The sequence below is a fragment of the Oncorhynchus masou genome, chromosome 11, assembly GCF_036934945.1.
Source record: "Oncorhynchus masou masou isolate Uvic2021 chromosome 11, UVic_Omas_1.1, whole genome shotgun sequence".
Taxonomy (NCBI): Eukaryota; Metazoa; Chordata; class Actinopteri; order Salmoniformes; family Salmonidae; genus Oncorhynchus; species Oncorhynchus masou.
The window spans coordinates 50,542,414-50,570,074 of NC_088222.1; the positions used below are offsets into that span (position 1 = coordinate 50,542,414).

General features: G+C 40.3%; 1 protein-coding gene across 3 annotated transcripts in view; it reads left to right on the forward strand.

Moving 5' to 3' along the window:
* The window catches only part of LOC135548802 (glucocorticoid receptor-like), a 95,928-nt gene extending 69,202 nt beyond the window's left edge, over positions 1 to 26,726 (forward strand). For 2 of the 3 annotated variants that reach the window (XM_064978734.1, XM_064978735.1), the window contains 7 exons: positions 3,046 to 3,072; positions 12,286 to 12,402; positions 13,913 to 14,191; positions 15,354 to 15,498; positions 17,350 to 17,480; positions 20,518 to 20,675; positions 21,182 to 26,726. In XM_064978734.1, the coding sequence (XP_064834806.1) occupies positions 3,046 to 3,072; positions 12,286 to 12,402; positions 13,913 to 14,191; positions 15,354 to 15,498; positions 17,350 to 17,480; positions 20,518 to 20,675; positions 21,182 to 21,355 (1,031 nt within the window). In that variant the 3' untranslated portion in view covers positions 21,356 to 26,726. The remainder of the gene's footprint in view (positions 1 to 3,045; positions 3,073 to 12,285; positions 12,403 to 13,912; positions 14,192 to 15,353; positions 15,499 to 17,349; positions 17,481 to 20,517; positions 20,676 to 21,181) is intronic. The other variant, XM_064978736.1, reaches the window with a different exon arrangement.
* The last annotated feature ends 935 nt before the right edge of the window (positions 26,727 to 27,661 follow it).

A 27,661-nucleotide genomic window follows, 5' to 3' on the forward strand; every position in this document is an offset into this window, starting at 1 on the left:
GTTATCTTGACATGATCTTGAGTTTGTATTTTGCATAATTACTGTTTTAGAAAAAAGGTCTTTACATTAGTTTAATCTTTACATTAGTTTAAAAGGGCTATAGGAGTGAGTGAAGTGTGGCTGTTGCGGCACATGGAGCTAGATGATAAGGACGTGTGCTTTGCAGGAGGTAAACACACACAATGCTGCTCCCTCACCGTGTTTTTGTTTTGTTTATATAGCTTAGGCACTTCCTGCCAAACTAAGCATTTCCACTCAAGGAAGTTGCCTTGTCATTCAGACCAGTGTCTGGAGTTAGTTGGACTCTTACATGCTGACCACACCGCTCGCTTCGCTTGCGTTCGCGTTCCTACACATACATGTTATTCAATCATTGCACCCACGCTGCTCACTCGCGTCAACAAGCGTCTGCGTAGCCAAAATAGAACTTGGTTATATTTGTGACTTTTACGTGCTGCAAGTCCCGCCTCTCCCATCTCCTCACTGGTTTTTAGGAACATATACCCACGTGGATGATTTGAAAAATGAACTGAGGTCCACATTCCAGTCCAGTTGTTAGTGGTAATGCACCTTAAAGTTGGTTGACAACTGCCATATAAAGTCCGAAGAAGAAGCCTGAAGGAGGAGTGATTACTACAAAACTAACTTTTGCCCTTTTATCTGTGGATTAATTGTCAGAATAGAGGACCTTGTGCATTTCCGGTAAAATAAAAACCCAATGTTATATTCCAGGACAAATTAGCTAGCAACAGCAAGCTAGCTAGCTAAATTGCAATAAATGTTTAATGCTTTTCAACCTGTCCCAATTGAATATAGTTGGTTTAGAGTTCGTTTTGATATTTCAACATTCGTGTCCTGATCGCGGCTGGTGTGGGTGTGGGTGTACAAATCACAATGTGCGCGAGCGTTCTGGTCAGCAAATTAATTGGCTATTTTCTTAGCCATCGCTATCTACTAAAAAAATCTAACCACTGAACAATTTGATCAACGGTTAAGGGGTAATCGAGTGAAACTGTAAATATGTGTGTTTGACTTGTATCCTATTGTATAACAGTTTATTTTTTTTTTAATGTACCGTAATTTCCGGACTATTAAACCGCTACTTTATTCCCACGCTTTGAACCTCGCGGTTTTTACAATGACGCGGCTAATTTATGGATTTTTCCCACTTTCACAAGATTCATGCCGCCAAAACTGAGCGCGCTCCAACTTCCCATCATTCTGATTACGGTAGTAATTTTGTCACCCTCATCATGGCGAAGACACGGAGAAATGCATATGATGCAGCTTTCAAGTTGAAGGCGATCGATCTGGCTGTTGGAAAAGGAAATAGAGCTGCTGCACGGGAGCTTGACCTTAATGAGTCGTTGATAAGACGTTGGAAACAGCAGCGTGAGGAACTGACTCAGTGCGAAAAGACAACAAAGACTTTCAGAGGGAAGAAATGCAGATGGCCCAAAGTATTTGCAGCCACTCGACATCAGTGTAAATCGTGCATTTAAGGTGGCGCTCCTTGTTCAGTGGGAGGCTTGGATGACAAGTGGGGAGAAATCCTTCACTAAAACGGGCTGCATGCGAAGAGCAACTTATGGTCAAGTCTGCCAGTGGGTCCTGACAGTGTGGAGCATTGTCAAAAAATCCACTATCATCAATGGGTTTCGAAAGGCTGGACTGCTGCGTGTTGAATCGGGCAGCATGAGCTCAGCGGGGAATTTGCCTCCGGATGAAAGTGACGAGAGCGACAATGAAAACGATCCAACATCGGATGAAGCAATTTTGAGGCTATTCAACTCCAACACCGAAGGAGATGACTTCAGTGGTTTCAGTGCACAGGAGGAGGAAGATAGTGACCAATGACTTTCTTGGTAGGCCACTGTTTAATTTTTGATACAAGCCGTGTTTCGTTAAAGCCTATTTATTTTGTAACAAACCGTGTTTCGTTAAAGCCTATTTATTTTTGTTACAAGCTGTGTTTCGTTTAAAGGCTGTGTAAAGTTCATTTGTTTCAATGTACCGGTAGGCACCTGTGGTTTATAGACATGTGCGGCTTATTTATGTACAAAATACATATTTTTTAACAATTCAGTGTGTGTGGTTTATATTCAGGTGCGCTTAATAGTCCAGAAATTACGGTATCTTAAAGTTGCATTATGCATATATCGCTCTGCCATTTCGTGGTTGCTACAATTCTAATAGTTTGCCTAAATTTGTGCCAAAACAAGCAAGTATGGTGCATGTGTGGAAAGTCATTGTACCATGAAAACCACATAAATAATTTTTTAATAATCAAAAATGTATTTGTTAGCCATCGCTCTCTACTAAAAAAGAAGCTGGTGTACAAATCCAAAAGTAAAAGACACAAAAACAAAACTTAAGAACGGGAAGCATAGAAATGGCGCACACAGAACCGATCTACCGCTGCTTAGTGACAGATCTATAACTAATATTTCTGTGAATTTGATCAGGTCGCTCAGAAAGTTACATGTTGCAGCTTTAACGTAGCCTACATTGTTATTCCAAACTCACTACCACAGTCACTCCCAATGTACCAGTCACTACAATCCCTTTTGAAGTCCATTGAACTGTTCTGAATATTTGAAGTGGGCAGCAATGCTATTGTTACCCCTATTGTCATTGTTCATGGCCATCTGAGTATTTGTATTTATGTTACTGTAGGTGTATTTACACTATAGTTTAACAACCATTTCATTCCCATGAAAGTGCATATGTGAATGTGTTAATTGTATTCAAAATAATTTAATAAATGACTATCCATTTGTCAAATTAAAACCTTCAGTTTAAATATAAATATCAGATAGTGAAATTCAATATTTGAGCATGATTTTTTTTATTTCAAGGATAATCTCAACATATTGTATACATTATTCAACTTAACGTTTACTGGTGTAAATGACCAAGTGAAAAATATATTTACCATTTGTAAAAATGCATTTGTAATACTTAGGTGTACTTTAAGCAATAAGATGTTATATCTGTTATTTGTCTTTCTTCCCCCATTCTATGGTTGATGTCGCTATGGTGAAGGATGGAGAGCACGACAAAACACAGATGGTAAATAAAACCCACCTTTAATAATGCTTCTACTTGACTAATGTCCCTCGATCACTGTACTGGAAATCTGATTTGACCTGATATGCAATATTAAACACCAACAGTCTCTCCTGTGCCCTCCTTTGCATGAATTTGTGATTTGATCATTCATCATCTAATTTGGCTTTAAATCCCATTTTAATTCCTGCTTGGAATATGGGTCTATTATCACTTCGCTAGGAGAGTTAATTAAGAAATGTATTTATGCACAAAACCCAAAAGCGTTATAACTGCAATGATTCTAATGATTTGTGCACTTGATCAAGTTGTCATCCTAAATTTAAAAAATGCACTTCACATTATTTGCTTTTACTGGATAATGTCTTTGTGAATGTGTTAGTAGCAACGGTCATCAAAATTGTTAAAAGGTTTTAGAAACAATTGTAATAAATGCAACAGTTGGACAATGGATTCCTTTTTATAATCCATCAGCTATTAACTAAATTATTGCACATAAAACATTTGCCTGGCTATCTACTCCGATTTCAGAGCACTCTCGCCTGAGTGTGCCAGATCGCAGAATAACTGACGGATTTACGAACACTCAACAACCCATTGAATATGGCCGGTGTCAGTAAACACCGGCATAAAAAGCGTGAATAAATTGTTGCCAGTAACATAGTTGCAGTCACCAATGCTCTGGATAACATAAAAACAGCCTTACCAGCTCTGCTAGGGTGAGTGAGCTGTGTTCTCTCATATGTCTGGAAGTACTGTAGCTAGCAAGCTAGACAATGTTAGCCAGTTAGCTTGGGAGCTTGACTGCTGTTGTTAGGTCAGAAGGCTCGGATCAACCCTACTCCACGGCCAGAGCGTCCAGTATGAACGCTCCAAGAGCGAAACGCTCTGAATTTTACGAACGCCCAGGTTGCACTCCAGATTGAATTTACAAATGCACCCGTAGTATAAACCAGCCTTTAGACTTTGGTTGTTTAGTACATGGCCTCACATGTGAATGCTTATAGAGATGGGTGGGGCTAAGGCTTAAGAGGGTTTGAACAATGCTAAATGGGTATAGACAAAGAGCTAGGTTTACAGTAGGTTTACCAAAACATTTTCTCAAAAGTGAGGTTACAAGCTTATCAACTTTCAAAGCAGAAATACTTTCCCATTGTGCCTCAACTGTAGTGTATGATATACCATTTTCTTGCTGCTCTGAGTCACTACTTTTATCCAATGTAAAAAGAAAAACACAATCTCAAATTTTGCCACAGGTCTGCATCCATAGAACAGGGGTGCATCCACCAAACACTTCCTCTGTCTAACCTACATGCACTCACCTGCGCTGTCTAGACTGCCTCATTAATGACTGTTGTTGTTACGTTCTCTTGTATAATTCAACAAGTGTGTCAATAGCAGGATACCCTCTAATTAAAAATGAACACGCTTGGCTCTAGAGGACACCTATCCAAACATACTTTACATTGTTTGCGAAACCAGACATACAATGCATTCGGAAAGTATTTGGACCCGTTGACTTAATACACGTTTTGTTGCGTTACAGCCTTATTCTAAAATGGATTAAATTGTTCATTTTCCTCATCAATCTACACACAATACCCCATAATGACGAGGCAAAAACAACTTTTTCAACATTTTTGCAAATGTATTAAAAATAAAAAACTATCACATTTACTTAATTATTCAGACCCTTTACTCATTACTTTGATGAAGTACCTTTGGCAGCGATTAGACCCTCGAGTCTTCTTGGGTATGATACCAAAAGCTTCGCATTCCTGCATTTGTGGAGTTGCTCCCATTCTTCTCTGCAGATCCTCTCAAGCTATTTTCAGGTGTCTCCAGACCTCTCCATGTTAGAAGGGGTTCAAGTCCTGGCTTTGGCTGGGCAACTCAAGGACATTCAGAGACTTGTCCCGAAGCCAATCCTGCGTTGTCTTGGCTGTGTGCTTAAGGTCGTTGTCCTGTTGGAAGGTGAACCTTCACCCCAGTCCTGAGCGCTCTCTGGTAGGTTTTCATCAAGGATCTCTCTGTACTTTGCTCTGTTCATCTTTCCCTTAATCCTGACTAGTCTACCAGTCCCTACCACTGAAAAACGTCCCCGCGGAATTATGTTGCCACAACCATGCTTCACTGTAGGGATGGTGCCAGGTTTCCTCCAGACGTGACGCTTGGCATTCAGGCCAAAGAGTTTAATCTTGGTTTCATCAGACCAGAGAATCTTGTTTCTCATGGTCTGAGAGTCCTTTAGGTGCCTTTTGGAAAACTCTAAGTGGGTTGTCATGTACCTTTTTTGAGGAGTGGCTTCTGTCTGGCCACTCTACCATAAAGGCCTGGTTTGGTTGAGTGCTGCAGAGATAGTTGTCCTTTTGGAAGGTTCTCCCATCTCCCCAGAGAAACTCTGGAGCGCTGTCATAGTGACTATCGGGTTATTGGTCACGTCCCTGACTAAGGCCCTTCTCCCCCGATTGCTCAGTTTGGCCAGGCAGGCAGCTCTAGGAACTGTCTTGGTCTTTCCAAACTTCTTCCATTTAAAAATGATGGGGGCCACTGTGTTCTTGGGGACCTTCAATGCTGTAGACATTTCTTTGGTACCCTTCCCCAGATCTGTGCCTTGACACAATCCAGTCTCTGTGCTCTACGGACAATTCCTCGACCAAATGGCTTGGTTTTTGCTGTGACATGCACTGTCAACTTTATATAGACAGGTGTGTGCCCTTCCAAATCATGTCCAATCAATTGAATTTACCACAGGTGGACCGAACCAAGTTCTATAAACATCAAGGATGATCAATGGAAACAGGATGGACCTGAGCTCAATTTCGAGGCTCATAGCAAATGGTCTGAAGACTTATGTAAATAAGGTATTTCTGTTTTTATTTGTATAAATTTTAAAACATTTCTAGAAACCTGTTTTTTTGTGTAGGTTGATGAGGATTTTTATTTTTTATTTAATCTATTTTAGAATAAGGTTGTTAGGTAAGAAAATGTGGGAAAAGTTGAGGGGTCTGAATACTTTCCGAATGCACTGTATCACTATAATTCGAGTGTCCATTTTCAGAAGTTGTTTTCATTTTCACGCATCTAATTTGTAAACATTTCAACTGTATTAAATTATTACTTTTTTCAGTTCCACAAAAAATAAACTTCTTGCGACTAGCAAACCCGTATCCGGGAGCGTAATCATAGCCTCAAATGCATTAGCATAACGCAACTTTTCCTATTCATGAAAATTGCAAATGAAATGAAATAAATATATTCAAACACAAGCTTAGCCTTTTGTTAACTCAGATTTTCAAAATATGCGTTATAGCCAACGCTAGACAAGCATTTGTGTAAGTTTATCATGGCATAATGCTATGCTAGGCTCTGCTGGCAGCAGGCAACATTTTCACGAAAATAAGAAAAGCAACCAAATTAAATCATTTACCTTTGAAGAACTTCAGATGCTTTCACTCAGGAGACTCCCAGTTAGATAGCAAATGTTCCTTTTTTCCAAAAAATAATATTTTTGTAGGCGAAAAAGCTCCCGTTTGTTCATCCTGCTTGGCTGAGAAATCGACCGAAAAATACTTCAACTATAACGCCAAACTTTTTTCAAAATTTGCTCCATAATATCGACAGAAACACGGCAAACGTTGTTTAGGATCCATCCTCAAGGTGTTTTTAACATATGTATTCGATGATATATCCGACGAGGCAATTGGTTTCTCATAAGAAGCAATTGGAAAAATGGCTACCTCAGTATTTTCTCATTCAAATTTTCAAGATTTTCTCCGGGAGACACCATGTGACCACTCGCTATATATGGTCCCTTACAGCCATTCTCCAATGGAAATGCCTAAAAAGACGTCACAATGCTGTAGACACCTTGGAGAATGCGTGGAAAACGTAAGCTCATTCGTAGCTCATTCACAGCCATATAAGGAGTCATTGGCATGAGGCGGATTCAAAAAATGCGGCACTTCCTGATTGGATTTTTTATCTGGGTTTCGCTTGTAACATCAGTTCTGTGGCACTCACAGACAATATCTTTGCAGTTTTGGAAACGTCAGAGTGTTTTCTTTCCAAAGCTGTCAATTATATGCATAGTCGAGCATCTTTTCTTGACAAAATATCTTGTTTAAAACGGGAACTTTTTTCATCCAAAAATTAAAATAGCGCCCCCTATATCCAAGAAGCAGCCATCAAAATAAGGTTGTTTTTCTTACCTTTCTTGTGATGTAAGTGTGTTATTAGTGACAATACAATATATCTTTTTTAAGGTCAATCATACCAACAAGTGCCTTCAGAAAGTATTCTCCCCTTGACTTATTCCACATTTTGTTGTTACAGCCTGAATTCAAAATGTATTAAATATTATTTTTTCACACCCATCTACACACAATACCCCATAATGACAAATCAAAAACATGTTTTTAGAAATTTTAGCACATTTATTGAAATACAGAAGTACATGTATGTAAGTATTCACACCCCTGAGTCACTGAAAAACCTCCCTGGACTTTGTGGTTTAATCTGTGTTTAAAATTCACTGCTCAACTGAGAATTGTATGTGTGGGGTATGGTAGCAAGATTATGTTATAATACTTTAATTGCATCATGGTTGTTTTATTCAACATAATAGAATATTCTTAACTATTGTGTGTGTGTGTGTTCTACTGAGGATGGGCCTCTGGGAGATAACACTGACAGGAGATTAGCCATGTCTTTTGGGTAATAAAACCTAAAGAGCATTCCAGAGCATGAGTTAATGTTTCTGTTCTATACCGTACCAGGGAGAGATGGCTCCAGTTTGGAGGCGGAGGGACAGACACTGGTCTCTATACAATGAAAACTGTTGACACAGCAGATACTGTCTGCTATGTATAATAGGTATCTTTCATACAAATCTTAACCTTGTGACCCATTCTATATATCTGTTGTTCGTCATGTAGGTTGAAAGAGGTGTAATCTTGGCTATAAAAGACCGTTGTACTTTTGTCTCGCCGCTCTTAACGGATCATCAGAAACGGTGATTCGTCGACCAGCCATCGCTATTGCAAAGCTCTCACTATTAAAGATTTAGTTTAAGTATAACTCTTATGTGACTTCTTAAGAAATGTTTGACTCATGAACTTATTTAGGCTTGCCATAACAAAGGGGTTGAAAACATATTGACTCATTGCAGCCTTTCATTTTTATTAATTAGTACCCCTGGGATTCTCGCAGCAGCTCTCTTACTAACAGGACACCCAAGTAATGTTTGGATGGCAATTGCTTCCAACAAGAGTTCCCGTCCCTCTTCCATCTCCCACTATTTCCATTCATCCTGATGTTCTTAGTAGGACTGGAGGTAGCCTGGCAAACAGGGCTAGCCTCGCACCTCCAGCCAAGTCCTCTTCACTAGCCTATAGTATGACGAAGCGATTAGAGAGCGGATGCTTCTGGGATTCAGCTGGCACTGTTTGTTTAGTTTATGGGTGGATTGTTTGCACTGCTGTTTGCAATGGCTGCTGTTCCCATGGCTGCAGTTGTCACTAGTTACCACAGCCACAAATGGCTTAACCCCACCTATTTCTCTTCTTAAAGGTAGACTCGGCAAAATGACGTTGCCACGGGCAGCACCGGAGATATTGAGAAGAGCGAGATTCAACACTTCGCTCTCACAAAGTCACACACAGTGTCTACGCATGTACACAGGCTCGCTTCACGCTATTCACGGCATAGTAGTCAGGGCACCAAAACAGCTGAGAAGTTGAGCCTCACTCTTCAACGCTCTTACGCTATATATACAAAAGTATGTGTACACCCCTGCAAATGATTATTTTTATTTTTTATATTATTTTATTTATTGACTATCCGAAACATACAATATACTTGCAGTGAAGCCGCTCAACAACTACATCATATCAGTCATTCAACAGATTCCCATTCAGAGCGACACACAGAAGCAATGGTCAATGGACAGATCTACCACCAGGACAAAAACGTGATCCCCCCACTGTTCCCCAATAGCTGTCCCTCAACCATTCGAGACCCCTCCCACAGTCGTCCCTCCAAGAAGAAAAATAAAAAATACAATTAATTCCATTCCCCACCCCAAAGAACCCCCCCAATGCACCAACAACCAAGATAATTAACTAAAAAGAAACAAGGAAAAGACCAAAGAAAACAGCAAATAACAATGCAAAAAATTATAATAAAACAAAATAATACATTTTGAACAAAGGACATCAAGGACAACTAAAATCATAACAACAATGCCAACTGTATATGTTTGTGTGCATGTCTGGCACTATTACATGTATGTGTGTGTTCTTGTATGTGTTTATTTGAATGAGAGTGTGTGTGTGTGTGTATATGCATGTGTACAAACACCTGCATGGCATCAGCCTATCTCCCACACAGAAACTCCACTCCGACTTGTCTCTAATTCCACATCCCAACCCTCAGCTTCCCTCAGCCCATCCCATCTATCTCTGCTGGCCACCCACTTCGGGTTTCTACACAACACATATCTTTCAACTATGCTGTGATGTTTAACTTACAATTTCAATCTTTCTAATCGGATAGAATCCACAGATTGCGAATGGAAGATAAATACTTTTACTAAGAGTATTAGTATATTAGTAATTGACTGACCCGGTCTCTCCAGATCTCCTAATCCTAACAGTCCTATTTCTAGGGTCAATTTTAGAACAATGCCACCTCTTCAAATGATTGGATTTGGCTTTTTCAGCAATTCACGTTGCTGATAGGTGTACAAAATCTAGCACACAGCCATGCAATCTTCGTAGACAAACATTGGCAGTAGAATGGCCTTACTGAAGAGCTCAGTGACTTTCAACGTGGAACCGTCATAGAATGCCATCTTTCCAACAAGTCAATTTGTCAAATTGCCCCTGTTAACTGTATGTTCTGTTATTGTGAAGTGGAAAGGTCTAGGAGCAACAATGGCTCAGCCACAAAGTGGTAGGCCAGACAAGCTCACAGAACGGGACTGTTGAGTGCTGAAGTGCGTAGCGCATAAAAATCGTCTGTTCTCGGTTGCAACACTCACTAGAGTTCCAAACGTCAGCACAAAAACTGTTCACCGGCAGCATCATGAAATGAGTTTCCATGGCCGTGCAGCCGCACACAAGCCTAAGTTTAACATGTATCGGCTGGAGTGGTGTAAAGCTCGCCACCATTGGACTCTGGAGCAGTGGTAACTCGTTCTCTGGAGTGATGAATCACACCTCACCATCTAGCAGTCCAATGGACGAATCCTAGTTTGGTGGGTGCCAGGAGAACGCTACTTGCCCCAATGCATAGTGCCAACTGTAAATAATAATAGTCTGGGGCTGTTTTTCGTGGTTCAGGCTAGGCCCCTTAGTGCCTGTGAAGGGAAATCTTAACGTTACGGCATACAATGTCATTCTAGACGAGTCTGTGCTTCCAACTTTGTGGCAACAGTTTGGGGAAGGCCCTTTCCTGTTTCAGCATGACAATGCCCTTGTGTACAAAGCAAGGTCCATACAGAAATTGTTTGTCAAGATCGGTGTATAAGAACTTGACTGGCCTGCACAGAGCCCTGACCTCAACCACATCGAACACCTTTGAGATTAATTGGAAAGCCGACTGCAAGCCAGGCCTGATCGCCCAACATCAGCGCCCCACCTCACTAATGCTCTTGTGGCTGAATAGAAGCAAGTCCCCACAGCAATTTTCCAACATCTTGTGGAAAGCCTTCCCAGAAGAGTGGCAGCAAAGTGGAGGACCAACTCCATATTAATGCCCTTGATTTTGGAATGAGATGTTTGAGATGTTTGAGCAGGTGTCCACATACTTTTGGTCATGTAGTGTTTGTGAAATTTCCGCATTTCTATGTTTTGTAGTGAAAAAAACAGTAAGATGTGTTTCCAATTTCATGATCATCATAAGTGGTTAAAATCACATGATGCACATCCATGTCATTGGAAACACATACTCTGTTTTTTCTACAAAACATAGAAATGCGCCATTTTCACATATGTTGGTGTCAGGGTGGTGCTGGAGATGATGAATATGAAGGTGAAATATTTTGAAATTTCTCTTTAACCATGTGCCTGAACTTAAATTCATAACCAGACATGTTTTTGGTGATATAGCCAATTTTGGGGGTATTTGGTATTTTATTAGGATCCCCATTAGCTGTTGCAAAATCAGCAGCTCGTCTTTCTAGGGTCCACATGAAACATAATACAGAACATCAATAGACAAGAACAGCTCAAGGACAGAACTACATACATTTTTAAAAAGGCAAACAGCCTACATATCAATGCATACATAAAAACTGTCTAGGTCAAATAGGGGAGAGGCGTTGTGCCGTTTTATCTATGTTTTGAAACCAGGTTTGCTGTTTATTTGAGCAATATGAGATAGAAGGAAGTTCCATGCAATAAGGGCTCTATATAATACTGTATGCTTTCTTGAATTTGTTCTGGATTTGGGGACTGTGAACAGAATTTTGACTTCGAGGCTGAGTTAGCACTGCATTACAGTTAGCTGGATTTGACGTTCCAGGTTGGCATTGTTCTGCAGAGCTTTGGCTGTGTTCCTCTGTAAACATTTTCAAATACCTTTCACTAAATGTGACTACATTATTTTAAAACATTTTTTTTTAAAGATATCACATCAATAGGAAGATTGTCCTGTAGCATTTGGTTTCATTAATAAGTATTCTTTATTAGTTGGTTTTTAAAGTGTTATCAGTATATTAATAGATTAACTTGGGTCCTTTTTTTAAAACAGTGAAATGTTGTAAGGGACCACTGATGAGTTGGTTACGTGTTGCTTATATTATAGTATGACCTCAAGGAATTTGTTAATCTGGCAAAAGAATATGTTCCGCTGACATTATCCAGGCTCTGTCAAACAATCAACCCCCACTCATTTAAAACTACTAATCTGAATTCAGACACATTGTCAACAGCTAAAAGCATTACACCCAGATCATAGGCAGAGTATAAAAAGAATAAGTGAATCTATTCATCCCTGTTTAAAAAAACTTAGGCTACTATTTTGGCTGGCCGTGGAGGGGTGTCAACCACAGAAAGTGAACGAGCTGTCACCTTAAGTGTTGGCTGCTGACTGTTATGTCATGTGGCCGACAGGTTTAGTCAGACAGGTGTTTGGTGTGGTGGCAACCTGTAGTGCTTGGGCTAATCATCTTCAACCCTCTTGCTAGTAATTACCTTATTCCTCCATCGCCAGGACAACACAACTATCTGTGTGCCGGGAGGAATGACTGCATCATAGACAGGATCCGCAGGAAGAACTGTCCGGCGTGCCGCTTCCGCAAGTGTCTCCAAGCAGGGATGAACCTGGAAGGTAAGTGGCACCAACACATTCACATTCATATTGTTCCCATATAAGTGGAAGTGTAGTGTATATACACAGTTTTATGGCAAGCATAGTTATTCAGCAAAGTTTAATCAGAGGACATTTTCAGAATGTGTTCTCTCTAAAAGGCAGGGCTTTACATGTTTTGTTCCCTATAGAGGTTGTGATTAGGGGTAGGATTTAGTATTGGATTCACATAAATCAGTAGAGTGCCTTGATTCCCAGAGTTTATGTTGACATGAGCTAACCTAATGTATCATCTCTGGCCCAGTGTTTCAAACAAGGGTCAGAGCCAGTGATCAACAACAATCATTCGCTCAGACCCAGTTCCTCTCATGTCCCTGAGCCATAGAAAGATAGAAGGCTCACGTTAGCTCTACTCTGCCACTGTGGACTTAGACAAAAAAATGGTAATGGACAATAGTTCACGTTGATGCACTTCTTGTTATTTATATATGTTCATTAATTCAGTGCTGCAGGGTATGAAATTGTTAATGATTTAGATGTACGAATCAGAGTGGGCGGAAAAAATACATTGACGTATGCGGGTGCATCAGCAGACAACCAAAACCTGGGGACGTACCAGAAAGGCTCTTAGTTGCCATAGAAACATTTATGGAGGAAATGAAAAAAGGAGGGGGGGAAATACATAATTTTTGATGGTAACCCTCTCAACCGGAGGCATTCAGCACATATTGTAACAGAAAAGATAAATCGATCAAGGTTTTTAAACAAATCCAAAATACATTGTGTTTTTTTTGTGTTGTGCTGCTCTTTTTAAAGACCCATAGAAATACACAAAGTAAGTTGCTTCGTTTCAATGAATAAAACCTTGAACTCTGTACCCTTTTGAAGCGTAACACAATGTGGATGACCTACCTTTATGCACAAATTGTAGCTGAGGGAATCTGATAAAGCATCATATAGGCTGCATATTTTTGTTATGAATAGGGTATGTGTGGTCTATACACTGTCACCACCTAGGTTAGGTGGGAAACAATAGCTAGCCGTAACCCTCTAAGGTCGATGTCCACGCCCCCCGCGGAAATCAAATTAGCATAATAAAACAATCCCCCTGAAAATAAGGGGTTACTTTTATTTTTTATTTTTTTAAATAACAAATGTTTCCTGATCTTTCTTATATCTCTTAGATATAGGACAGAACACATTTCCTTTTGAATTTTTTGGGAGGGATTATCTGTTCCATGTAATGAATCTGTTATTCAATGCATTTGTATGGGCAAATAGCAGTAAGGGGAAAAGTAATTGTTGAATCAAATTTTTTTTGATACTTCAAGGAGTCTTAAAATTCTAAATCAAATCGCTAAATGATCCTTGGTATGACCTTCTTAAAACATTTTCATATAGCTTAGTAGAACCCCCCCACCATCCTCCTCTGGCTTAGACAGGGCTTAGAGTGTTATGGGTTAACAGAGAAAATGACTGATTAGCGCTTTCTTCTCTCTATTCTCTCGCTCTCTCTTCTCGGTCTTTGCAGCAAGGAAAAACAAGAAGCTGATCCGATTTAAAGGTCAGCAGGCCACAACAGAGACAAACGCTCCCGCACCTGATAAAAGGGCCTGCACCCTGATCCCAAAGTCCATGCCCCAGCTGGTGCCCACCATGCTGTCCCTGCTTAAAGCCATTGAGCCAGAGGCCATTTACTCTGGCTACGACAGCACCATCCCCGACACCTCCACCCGCCTTATGACCACCCTCAACAGGTTGGGCGGACAGCAGGTCGTTTCAGCTGTCAAGTGGGCCAAGTCCCTACCAGGTAAGACCACCTGGTACACCTCCATTAACACTGACCATAGACAGCAGGGACCATTGTAGCACTAATTTGACTAACCATAATGGGCTAGGCTTGGTCCATTCCGTTTCAACTCAAATGAATTCAGGAAATGAACTAGGTCTAAATCAAGTCAATCCAATGACTTTCAAATGAATTATAATATTTTCAATTCATCTCATGATTTTCTATTTTATCGATCATGGAATGGGATTGAGTTGACACCCAGCCCCTAATTATGAGAAAGAAGGCACATGGTTTGGTAATCGCCCCCAAGTATTTACTCTCTGCCTTGGTCTCGCCCAGCAGCCAGCTAGCATGGAAGGGAAGGACTTGTGGAGAAATCTTACATAACCACTGAGTGGTTAAGCAAATGTGATCTGAAAAGACTTTCAACACTTCCACTTTTGAAGTGTCAACAGTGAGAGACAATTGAACTGCAATTAAAGGCCACTTTCAGGGCTACAGACTGCAACCATTTAGTCACATTTGGCGACCCTTTGACTTGGCTGTGCGAGTAAAAGTTTTACTTGGTCGCATCAGTGTGTGCTGCACATTCTACATGGTCACTACATGGCTGCAATACAGTGTATTGGAATTACACTGCCTGATCTTAGTCTCTATGGGGCTCCTGAGTGGCGCAGCGGTCTAAGGCACTGCATCTCAGTGCTTGAGGGGTCACTACGATCAGATGTCCGTCCTGTCTCCCTATAGCGTAGTCTTAGGCGTCTCACAGTACGGACATTGCAATTTATTGCCCTGGCCACATCTGCAGTCCTCATGCCTCCTTTCAGCGTGCCTAAGGCACGTCCAAGCAGATGAGCAGGGACCCTGGGCATCTTTCTTTTGGTGTTTTTCAGAGTAACTATGACCTTAATTGCCTACCGTCTGTAAGCTGTTAACGACCGTTCCACATGTGCATGTTCATTAATTGTTTATGGTTCATTGAACAAGCATGGGAAACAGTGTTTAACCCTTTACAATGAAGATCTGTGAAGTTATTTGGATTTTTACGAATTATCTTTGAAAGGCAGGGTCCTGAAAAAGGGGCGTAGATTTTTTTTTGCTGAGTTTATATTACTCAAAAGACCAACACTAACAACACTGCAATCCTGAACAATGCTCTGTGTGTTGTCTGTTCGTGCAGGGTTCCGGAACCTTCACCTGGATGATCAGATGACACTGCTGCAGTGCTCCTGGCTGTTCCTCATGTCATTCGGCCTGGGCTGGCGCTCCTACCAGCAGTGTAACGGGGGTATGCTGTGCTTCGCCCCTGACCTGGTTATTAATGAGTAAGTCCAGAGCATCAGAGACACCTGGGAGGGCTGAAGCTGGCTGGGGGCTCTGGAGATGAGAAAGGTAGCCTGGTTGGTGGATGGATTTCTATAGATAACTAGTTCAAGCAGAGCCTTTCTGGAGGGAGCGAAGGAAAGCTATATTGCTGGAATGAAAAATGTAGGTCTACCAAAAGTCTACACCCCCTTGAACGTTTTTCACCTTTTGTTGCATTACAATGTTAGATTGAAATATATATATATATATAATATAATATATATATATTTAAATGTGTCCATTGATCTACACAATACTCCATGTCAAAGTGAAAAGATAATTCTATATATAAATTAATAAAAATTAAATAACTAAAATATAGTTGTTGCATAAGTATTCACCCCCTTTGATTAGGCCAGCCTAAAATAGTTAAGAAGTAAACATTTGTGTTAACAAATCACATACGTTATATGGACACACTCTGTGTGACATGATTTTTGAATGACTACCCCTTCCTCATTCCCCCATACATAACATAACATCTGTAAGTCCCTCAGTCAAGTATTGCATTTCAAGCACAGATTCAACTACAAAGACCAGGGAAGTCTCATAAAAAAGGTCAGTAATTGGTAGATGGGTAATAATAACAAATCAGACATATAATGTCTTTAGTCATTAAGTTAATAATTCTGCTGTGGATGAAGTATTAAATCATCCAGACACATCAGATGCAGTCGTTTTTCTGAAATGAGCTGCAGGACAGGAAGGAAACTGCTTAGGGATGTTACCATGAGGCCATTGGTGATTTTAAACCAGCTACAGAGTTCAATGGCCGTGATGGGAGAAAACTGAGGATGGATCAATGACATAAATTACAGAGTGGAAAGAATACAAATATATAGAATACAAATATTCCAAACAACAAGACACTACAGTAATACTGCAACAACAAACAAAAAACATGTCAAAGGAATACACTTTTTGGCCTAAATGCAAAGCCTTATGTTTAGGGAAAACACAATACATAACTGAGTAACTGCCTCCTCATTTTCAAGTATGGTGGAGGCTGCATCATGGTATGGGTATGCTTGACATCGGCAAAGACTGGGGAGTTTTTCAGGATGAAAAGAAACCAGATGGAGCTAAGCGCAGGCAAAATTCTAAAGGAAAACCTGCTTCAGTTTGCTTTACACCAGACACTGGGAAAGGAATTCACCTTTCAGCAAGATAATAACATTAAACACAAAAGCCAGATCTAGAGTGAAGTTGCTTACCGAGAAGCCAGTGAATCTTCCTGAGTGTTGACTTAAATCTGCATGAAAATCTATGATAAGAATAGAAGATTGCTGTCTAGCCATGAATCCCAACAACTTGACAGCTTGAAGAATTTTGAAAAGAATATTGAGAAAATATTGCACCATACAGGTGTGCAGAGAAAGCTCTTTTCCCAAGAAGACTGCCAAAGGTGTTTCTAACATGTATTGACTCAGGGGGTGAACACTTACCTAATCAAGTTCTATTAGTGTTTTATTCTTCATTTCATTTAAAAAAAAAGTACAAATGGTCTTACACTTTGACATTAGTGTATTTTGTGTAGGTCATTGACAAAAAATGGAAAAAAAAAATCCATTTTAATCCCACTTTGTAACACAATAAAATGGGAATAAATCCAAGTGGGGTGTAGACTTGGGTGGGGAAATCCTGTACATTCTATTAGGGCTGATTTCTTAGCCCAGGTTCACAACACTCTGTATCTTCAGCAGTATTATAGGCATAACTGTCACTGTCATTATACACTATGTGAATTGCAGAGAGTGAAACGGGGTGTTGGTCTGATTATAACTGTCACTTTGTGTGTATGTGTGTCTCAGTGAGAGGATGAAGCTGCCCTATATGACCGACCAGTGTGAGCAGATGCTGAAGATCTCCACTGAGTTTGTGAGGTTGCAGGTGTCCTACGACGAGTACCTGTGTATGAAAGTCCTGCTGCTGCTCAGCACAGGTATAACACATATTTACATTTCAAATCTTAAATAACATAATGAATAAGTGTTTTAATCTATGGATTAATTTATGGCCGTCTGATGCAGTTTGCTGGGGAAAAGCAGAACACATTTTCTTGACTTCTCAGATGTATTTAAAAATAAGTGGAGAAAAGAAAAAGAGGAGGGAAACCAGACAAACTGAAGCTTTTGAATGAGCTTTGTACAAATGAGGCCTCAGGAGGGGGGAAAAAACTCCCAGCGTGACAAGCCATTACAAAACCATATTTAAGCAGAAGATACTATTTATTGCAACATTGTTGACTGGAGGAAAAAAAGGATTTTATGCCTTTCAAATTACTCAAAATGAGTGGTTTTGGAAAGCGCACACACTTAGTGTGTTTTGATTGCTTCCTAAGGAAATGAAAATTACATTTACATGCAGAGCTGTGCTTTTTCTTTTTAAACCAATGAGCAATCTTCCTTGTTTTTATTTCCAACCAGGACAGAATGTACACGTTTTCAAGTGTTTTATTTTGATTGTCTCATCGATAATGTTATCAACAGAATTCCAACTAGAAAGGTAAAAGAAATACGCCAGGCGACCACTTTTGATCGATGTAGACGTATTGCCTGCTATTATAGACCTACAGTCCTCTCTCCTGTTAGTATTGTAAATAGTAGTGGTGTAACGGACCGGAGTTGATCCATAAACCGCGGATCAATTGCAAAGTTTAACCATCAGTGTATGAAATGCAGTTTTACTGCCGATGCAGAGTTGCAGTGAAAAGATAAAGACAGATGCGTGCTGTGTTTTACTCTGAAGCCTGAAGTTGTGTGTACTGTTCACGTGAACGGGGCATGTTGAATCCCAACAAATCTATCCTGGAAGCTTGCGTTGCAAAAAGCAAAGAAGACAAAAGAGCAGTGACAGACATGGCTAGCGGAGGAGCTGAAGAACTGGAAAAGCCTCCCACTTCATTTAAGTCTCATGTATGGAAGCATTTTGGCTTCCCTGTCAAATATGATGACGAAAGAAAGGGGGTGGACAACACCATTACGGTGTGTAGGCATTGTGCCACAACAAAGCCGTATGATCATGGAAATACATAGAGCATGGTCACACATTTAAAGCGTCATCACCCTGGTGTGTCAGTGACTGGAGCCAACTCAGCCAAGAGAACATAACTTCTCACCACAGCATTTAAGCAGCCCTTTGCTGCAGAATCAGACCAGGCTAAAGCCATCATCAAATCTATTGGGATGTTTATCACTGCAGACATGAGGCCATACTCTGTTGTAGAAAACAAAGGGTTTAAAAATATGGTGAAAGTGCTTGAGCCATGCTACGAAATCCCCTCGCGCAACCACTTCAGTATGAAGATTGTGCCAGATCTTTATGAAAAGGAAAACATCAAAATTGTCAAATAATTATCCAGGGCATCCTCTGTTGCCCTCACCATAGACGGGTGGACCTCCAGGGCAACGGAAAGCTACATGACTGTGACTGCTCAGTACACCACAGAGGAGTGGCAGATGCCAAGTCCGGTGCTACAGACACGCCCCCTCCTATGAGAGTCACACAGGGACAAATCTGGCGCAGGAACTGCCAGGAGCAGAGTGGAAGCTAGAGAGGCCCAATAGCAATATCCCAACCACCACAGATAATGCCAAGAACCAAGTAAGTGCAGTGATAGAAGCTGGACTGGTGCCACAGGTAGCTTGCTTTGCACATGTGATCAATTTAGCATCCTGAAGCGGAATCTCAGTGTACCAGATGGACCACCTCTTTGGGAGGATCAGGAAGGTGGTTTATTTTTCCACCGGAGCACAACAGCCGCTCATGTGCTTAAGACCAAGCAAGAAATGCTACAGCTACCGACCCACAAGCTCATACACGATGTCACAACAAGATGACATGTTGGAGCTCTATCTTGAGCAGCAGACAGCTGTATACGCTGCACTGACAGACAACACCCTGAAAAAAAAATGAAGACATCGTCACCTTGTCTGACAATGACGTGAAAGTGGCAGAGGAGGTCCTCCAGGCGCTCAAACCCCTCAAATGGTTACAACCCTATTGAGCACTGGAACTGCAACGTCTGTGTCCATGATCCTACCTCTGAAAACAAGGATTTCATTCACTATTGTTCAAAGGTATCATGTCTCATATTGCACTTTAATTTAACAATTGCACAATGAATATTTTATTTTAAGATTTGATTTAAATATTGAAAAGTTTCTTGCTTTAAGTGTTCTTTAAGTAATAAATGGAAAACAAAGTTATATTTGTCTCACTTTTTGGGGGTGGGGGGCTGATCCGAAAAAAATGATCCGATCCGTGACTCAAAACCGTGATCCGAATAGTCATTTGTCAGTTATTCTAGACTGGAGGTATAAAATCCTTCTCTTTCATGTTTGAAAAAAGACATCACTAGCTACATCCAAACCAGAAAAGTATACAGGGGAAAGCCAGTTTGTATCTCTCATCTGATAAGACAATTGGAGAGTATTTTACCTTTTACCTCCTGTGTTGTTTTGCATAATCTCTTGTCCATTGAGTGCAGTTTTGCCTGGGCCCAAGTCCAAGATCCCAGAACCCTTCAGTCCAGGGTAGATACTTCATCTGGCTCTCATCAGGGAAGAATGGGGCCTCATAAAACCCATTGTTACCTGTGGTTTTGCATATTTTCCATATACCTAAGTGTGGTTGTGATGGGACAGAGGGTGGTTTCTATGAGACTGTAGTGGTGAGATGTTAGTGGCAGGATTACGGGCAGTTTTCAGACTTGGAGACTCTTTGGGTAAAAACTGAAAGACTCCTTCCTGGCCTAACCTAACTGAATGTCCGAATTTCTATTGTGTGAATATTGGTTGACTGAGTGAGGTTGCGTCCTTGACATCCGAAACTCTTTATTATGCCTTTTTTTTTACGACGGAGACGTGAGGACTATACGGACGTATAGGACGTACATTGCCTACTAAACCAAACCATGCACGATGAGTAAGATGTTATGTCTACTTGAACCCCTCCCTTGCTTGTTCCCCCCCCCACAGTACCAAAGGATGGATTGAAGAGCCAGGCTGTGTTTGATGAGATCCGCATGACCTACATCAAGGAGCTGGGGAAGGCCATCGTCAAGCGGGAAGAGAACTCCAGCCAAAACTGGCAGAGGTTCTACCAACTCACTAAGTTACTGGACTCCATGCAGGAGGTGAGTTTGAGCCCACCTGCTCCCACAGCCACACAACAGCATTCAGCAACACTTGCCGACGTTTTCCAGGTAGTTATGGAAACCAGGACTATCCTGGCTTAATAAACACAAAGAAAATTAAATGAATGAGCGTACATGCATACTCATCACCTCTTCTACTCGTCAGCATACCAATACCTTATATCAGGGAGTCAAGTCTGGAAGAGTGTGACTTGAATACCTGTTAGATATCCAATATGTATTAAGAGCAAGCAAGACTGTTTTTTGTGTGTGTGTGTGTATTTGTGAACCTCTTGAGTTAGAGATGAGACAGTTGGAATGTATTACAAGCTTAATTTTCCAGCTATGCTATCAATATCAAAGTTGTTCATCATGGCATCAAGGAGTGGTTTGACATAGTGTGTGCTGTACCAAACTGTAGCTACGCACCCTGGCATGTTATTCTGTTGTTGCCATTGTGCTCTTAGTGAAAGACCTCTAAAAAAAATACCTGGTTGTTTCCACAGATGGTGGGGGGCCTCCTGCAGATCTGCTTCTACACTTTTGTGAATAAATCCCTTAGTGTGGAGTTCCCTGAGATGCTGGCCGAGATCATCAGCAACCAGATACCAAAATTCAAAGATGGGAGTGTCAAGCCGCTTCTGTTTCATCATGCCTTAAACCATGACACAATGCCTTAAAACCTGTTTTCCCTGCAGACGTCCCGCCAGGTCCCCTACCAGTACGGATTAATGTAGTGAGAGTGTGCACTCAAATCGGTTCCCAGAGGACTTGGGTGGATAGAGAATGTGAAAAAGAGAGAACAAGAGTGCAAGATTGACACTGACCATGAGCGACATGGCAACAAACTAACTGACCCTTCTGGATGAAACAAGGATTCAACTCTTCTGGAATCGCATTTAGACCGTGAATCACTTCAAAAGACTTGATCATTGTGAGATTGGAGGAATCAAATTTTAACAACAAAAAGAGAGGGATATTTTCTATTGATTTAATGCATGCACAGACCGCTGAAACGTTTACGCAAGAATATCAGAAAAGGGAAAACGTGCCTTTTTTTTAGCTTTACAAGCTTTCCATAGCCATTTTTCTCAAACTGTCAAATGCAAGTATTTTGCATAGGAATTTAATATAAACACCTTTGTATGTATTTGTGTCTGTTCTCTTTCTAAGCAGCCATGTTTATTTTCTAAAATGTGTAGTTAAATGATCCCTGCAGTTAAATGATCCCCAGAAGTGAAGTGTACAGTAACTAATAAAACCAACAATATGTTCAATTCCATTCTCCGCAACCTTTCAGCAGTTGTTATGCTCAAACATTAGGTTGAATAGAAGGTTCCTGCCCATGTCTGAGCGTGTCACAGACAGTATATCAGGGTTCCCCAAAGTCATTAATGGGCCCCCCTGGGTCAAAGTTTAGTTTTTTGCCCTAGGAATACACAGCTGGTTCAAATAACCAACTCATCATGAAGCTTTGACTATTCCAATCAGCGGTGTAGTGCTAGAGCAAAAAAACAAAATGTGCACCCAGGGGGACCCCAGGACCGAGTTTGGGAAACCCAGTAGTATATCATAATTCAACAGTAACAAAGAAAAAAAGATCAGATCAACTTCATGATAAATCATGTCTTCATGATAAAATCAAGACTCCATCTTAAAACCATCCATGCATGATTTGCGAGTTAAATGAAAATGGCAGCATTGGGCTAGGGAGATGGGATGGGAGTTTGCAGAATTGGCTAATGATCATATGATTGGTGTGTATATGTGAGTGAGAGAGGGCAAAAAGGAAACTGCCTGAACACGTTTGTTTGTTCATATGATATTAAAACGTATGTATCTATTTTTATATGATCCGTCAAGCTGAATTTTAGAGAGCATACGCACAGTCACTATTCTCTGGGAGTTGCAAACAAATTGTTAAATTGCCCATGCTTAAAAGAAAAATCCACTCAAGTGATATTTGTTTCATTGGTCTACTGTTGAAACAGTCCAAAAATGTTACCAGTCAAGTTTGTCACCAGTCAAGTTTTCAAGATGTAGGATTTTCAAGAAGCAACGTGTCACTTGCCACATCATCATGATGATATTGCATTTTGCATCGTCATGATGGTTTAAAAGTCACCTGTATGTATTATTCTAGTGCCAAACTGCAATTTCTCAATTTTTATTCAAAATATGAAATGGAAAAACAGCAGAACTGTGTAATTGTTACACAGAATTTATTTAGCCGTCCTCTCACATTAGTTAACATAACATTGTTACAGTGGTTCGCGAAAGTTTTCACCCCCTTGGCATTTTTCCTATTTTGTTGCCATACAACCGGGAATTAAAATAGATTTGGGGGGGGTTTGTATCATTTGATTTACACAACATGCCTACCACTTTGAAGAGGCAAAATATTTTGTATTGTGAAGCAAACAAGAAATACAACAACAAAAACTGAACTGGAGTGTGCATAACTATTCAACCCCCAAATCAATGCTTTGTAGAGCCACCTTTTTGCAGCAATTACAGTCCCCAGTCATACCCCAGTCTCTTGGGGTATGTCTCTAAGCTTGGCACATCTAGCCACTGGGATTTTGCCCATTTTTCAAGGCAAAACTGTTCCAGCTCCTTCAAGTTGGATGACTTCTGCTGGTTTACAGCAATCTTTAACTCATACCACAGATTCTCAATTGGATTGAGGTCTGGGCTTTGACTAGGCCATTCCAAGAAATGTAAATGTTTTCCATTAAACCACTTGAGTGTTGCTTTAGCAGTATGCTTAGGGTCATTGTGCTGCTGGAAGGTGAACCTCCGTCCCAGTCTCAAATCTCTGGAAGACTGAAACAGGTTTCCTTCAAGAATTTCCCTGTATTTAGCGCCATCCATCATTCCTTCAATTCTGACCAATTTCCCAGTCTCTGCTGATGAAAAACATCCCCACAGAATGGTGTTCTTGGGATGATGTGAGGTGTTGGGTTTGCACCAGACATAGCGTTTTCCTTGATGTCCAAAAAGCTCAATTTTAGTCTCATCTGACCAGAGTACCTTCTTCCATATGTTTGGGGAGTCTCCCATATGCCTATTGCGAACACCAAACGTTTTTGCTTATTTTTTTTCTTTAAGCAATTGCTTTTTTCTGGCCACTCTTCTGTAAAGCCCAGCTCTGTGGAGTATATGGCTTAAAGTGGTCCTATGGACAGATACTCCAATCTCCGCTGTGGAACTTTGCAGCTCCTTCAGGGTTATCTTTGCTCTTTGTTGCCTCTGATTAATGCCCTCATTGCCTGGTCCATGAGTTTTGCTGGGTGGCCCTCTCTTGGCAGGTTTGTTGTGGTGCCATATTATTTCCATTTTTTAATAATGGATTTAATGGTGCACTGTGGGATGTTGAAAGTTTCTGATATGTTTTTATAACCCAACCCTGATCTGTATGTCTCCACAACTTTGTCCCTGACCTGTTTGGAGAGCTCCTTGGTCTTCATGGTGCTTGGTGGTGCCCCTTGCTTAGTGGTGTTGCAGAGTCTGGGGCCTTTCAGAACTGGTGTATATCTACTCAGATCATGTGCCACTTAGATTGCACACAGGTGGACTTTATCTAACTAATTATGTGACTTCTGAAAGTAATTGGTTGCACCAGATCTTATTTATTTTCATTTCAGTTCACCAATTTTGACTATTTTGTGTATGTCCATTAGATGAAATCCAAATAAAAATCAATTTAAGTTACAGGTTGTAATGCAACAAAATAGGACAAATGCCAAGGGGGATGAGTACTTTTGCAAGGCACTGTATTATTCTATACTTCAGAGTGCTAATTTGTGAAAGGAATATTGCAAAGAAAATGTAACTACACCAGCTAACGGGGAGTAGAAGTAATGATTGTTATTCACAAGATCTTGTGCTGACGTTGCTTCTAGAGGCAGCTAGGAACTGTAGTGAGAGTGTTGCAGCCCAGGACAGATGCTTACGCACCTCAGCACATGGCGGTCCCGTTCTGTGAGCTTGTGTGGCCTACCACTTTGAGGCTGAGCTGTTGTTGCTCCTAGACGTTTCCACTTTACAATAACAGCACTTAACGGGGGCAGCTCAAGCAGGGCAGAAATTTGACGAACTGACTTGTCGGAAAGGTGGGATCCTATGATGGTGCCACGGTGAAAGTCACAGCTCTTCACTAAGGCCATTCATTCTGCCGATGTTTGTCTATGGAGATCGCATGGCTGTGTGCTCGATTTTATACACCTGCCCGCAATGGGTGTGGCTGAAATAGCCACTAATTTCAAGGGGTGTCCACATACGTTTGTATATATAGTGTAGAAGTAATTATCTCCTTTTAATGTACTCACCACACACACCAGCTTATGCCATGTGAAAACCAAGGACATACAAGTAAAATGACTTGTGGAGTGCAAGTGCAGGAACATTGCTACAAGGTATTAGAATTGTGTTTCATTCAAAGTTAGTTCCTTCATAATCATTAGGCCAGGTTAGTTAACAAACACAAAATGGTAGCCATGTAGGCTGACTAGCTCAACCATTCTTCTCAGTCAGGGTGATGGAATGACCATGTGAGACGGATCCCCTGATGATCCTCTCTGTATGTGTTCCATGTATGTGTCTATCATGGATTCTGGGGGGGGGGGGGTTTGACATATTTTGGCTTACTTTCTCATACAAGTTTTACAGAGGACTTTGTCTCAGTTCTGGTTTTCAATTGGACAAACCAGCTTGATCACATCCTAATGATCACTGCATTGCCATAGATGTACATACAGTAGCATAACATATCTCATGAAAGTGAAGCAGTTTGTTGATTATAACATGTTTCATGACAACTTTTGTCAGAATTTTTACATACCTGTATATTCCTATCTTTAAAAAAAAAAAAAAAAAAAAAAAAAAAAAAAAAAAAAAAAAAAAAAAAAAAAAAAAAAAAGCTAGACTTAAAGCCTTGAGAAAGGGAGACCAAGAGCCATAAAAATTGGGTTTAAATTCAGGACAACTTAACTATCAATGCTTTAGAAAATGGGTTTCTTTTAAAAAAATACAATATTTTCAATATCAGTTTGATCCTCTTTGATATGAATAATTCTACTCAATATTTTTGTACATTGGATGAGTAAGACGGTCATTATTTTATTTTTCTGTTTGTTGGTTTGTGTTTGACAAAGATGGATGTATTGCATATGTACTTAGACAGTGTTAAAACATGTCTGACTTGTAAGTAACTATAAATTATATAAATCAATGGGAAAGACTATGAAAGCACTGTGTTTTAGGAAATTAGAAAATCAGGGTATTGGGAGGGGAAGAGGGACTGGAGTATATTTTGTATAGTACAACAGAGTGACCAAAGCAGAGAGAACATAAGTATTCGAGCAGTTACATTTACAGTGGCACTTATTATCCAATTATAGTGCTTATTATTTTATTTTAAAATATTTTGTAATGGTCTAGGCTTTGGTCTTTCGTATATTGCTGTGAGAATTAACCAGTCGCGTCGAATGTTTTTTCTTTTTAATTGTTTTTTTTAGGTAAAAACTGTGTTTGAACGTAATCTACCGGAGAGAATTTGCACTACCACGTTTCATAATGAATAGAAAATGAGGAAGGTTGTCACTCAGTCTTTGACTTTCCTCATTTCCTGGTCTACGCACCACAAACTGCCTAAAATAATCTATAATGTTCATTCACTACCTCGTTTCAACTTCATACTAGTTGAGAAAGTCTATTTTCTGTATAAAATACATACAAATATTATCTTTAAAGATTAAGGGCAGATCATATTTCACTGGTATATGGCTTTCATTAAAGTCTGTTGTTCGTATTTCAATTCTGTAAATGTAATCCAATGTAAAGAATATATGTTGTGTATTTGTTTAAATATATATATATATGTATTACCTCTGTATTACACCTTCTGTAGTCAATGTCAATATTTTCTCCTGACTAAAATATCTGTGTAGTTCTTTGGTTGGGTGCTCTAGCTTCGCTTCATGACCTCCGATGGTTATCAGTTGTTTCTCCATATAAATCTAAAATAAAGGGTTTCTCATTCACAAGTCATTTCTAAGGTCTCCAAATATGTCTTGATGGATGACAATTTTTTCTTAACTGTGCTGGATGACATCAAATGTGTCAGATGTACATAAAAGTCAAAAAGAGCTGGAAAAAAGTACAATTTCCATATCACTGAATATGAAAATATTTTGACTCCCTGTCAAAACCTTCTGGGGCTGGGAACCTGTTCACCACTAGAGAAATGACCGTAAGCCTATCCTCTGTGTTTAAGGAATTACTGGTGCTTTCAAGACAACTGGGTACTTGGAATAACCATCTCCAATGGTTTTGAATGGTTATCCAACACCCCCCCTTCCTAGCTCTCTTGAACGCACCATACATTGCTAAAATAGCTTGTTTGAAGTCTGAGGTCATTGATAGGATGTGCATGCTAACAGGGACAACGTCCATTATGAGGTAAATGTTTTATTCCGGTGAAGTGTCGCTTTTATCTCAGCCAGCTCTGTAATCACAATCCTATTCTGTCATATTTAGTTGGGCACAATGTATCAACATTTTGCAACCCAACAATTTTCTTTTTTGGGGGGGGTTCCTATTGAACATCTTCAGGTGGCCCCTCCCTGTTTTAGGGCTTGATTCAAACCATATCGAGGAAGATCTTCGGTATAGCACGATTGAAATTTAAAGGCGTTCACAGAGACTGCATTCCCCGTAAATGCTGCATATGTCAGCTCAGTTGAAAATTACCTTTACATTTCAATCGTGTTATTGAATCAAGCCCAAAGTCCGTTTTGTTCTGTTTGGTGCCTAATGAATATGGCCCAGGTGTGTCTTGCGACAGCTGGAGATCAATTTTCAATATTGAAACAATGTTGCACATGTCAGCGAGACAGACAGCAATGTTAATACAAATCTCCTGAAAATCAAATGCTTGTCTAAAAGAAATGGGTGATAATGTCTAGATGCTTTTTACAGTGTAG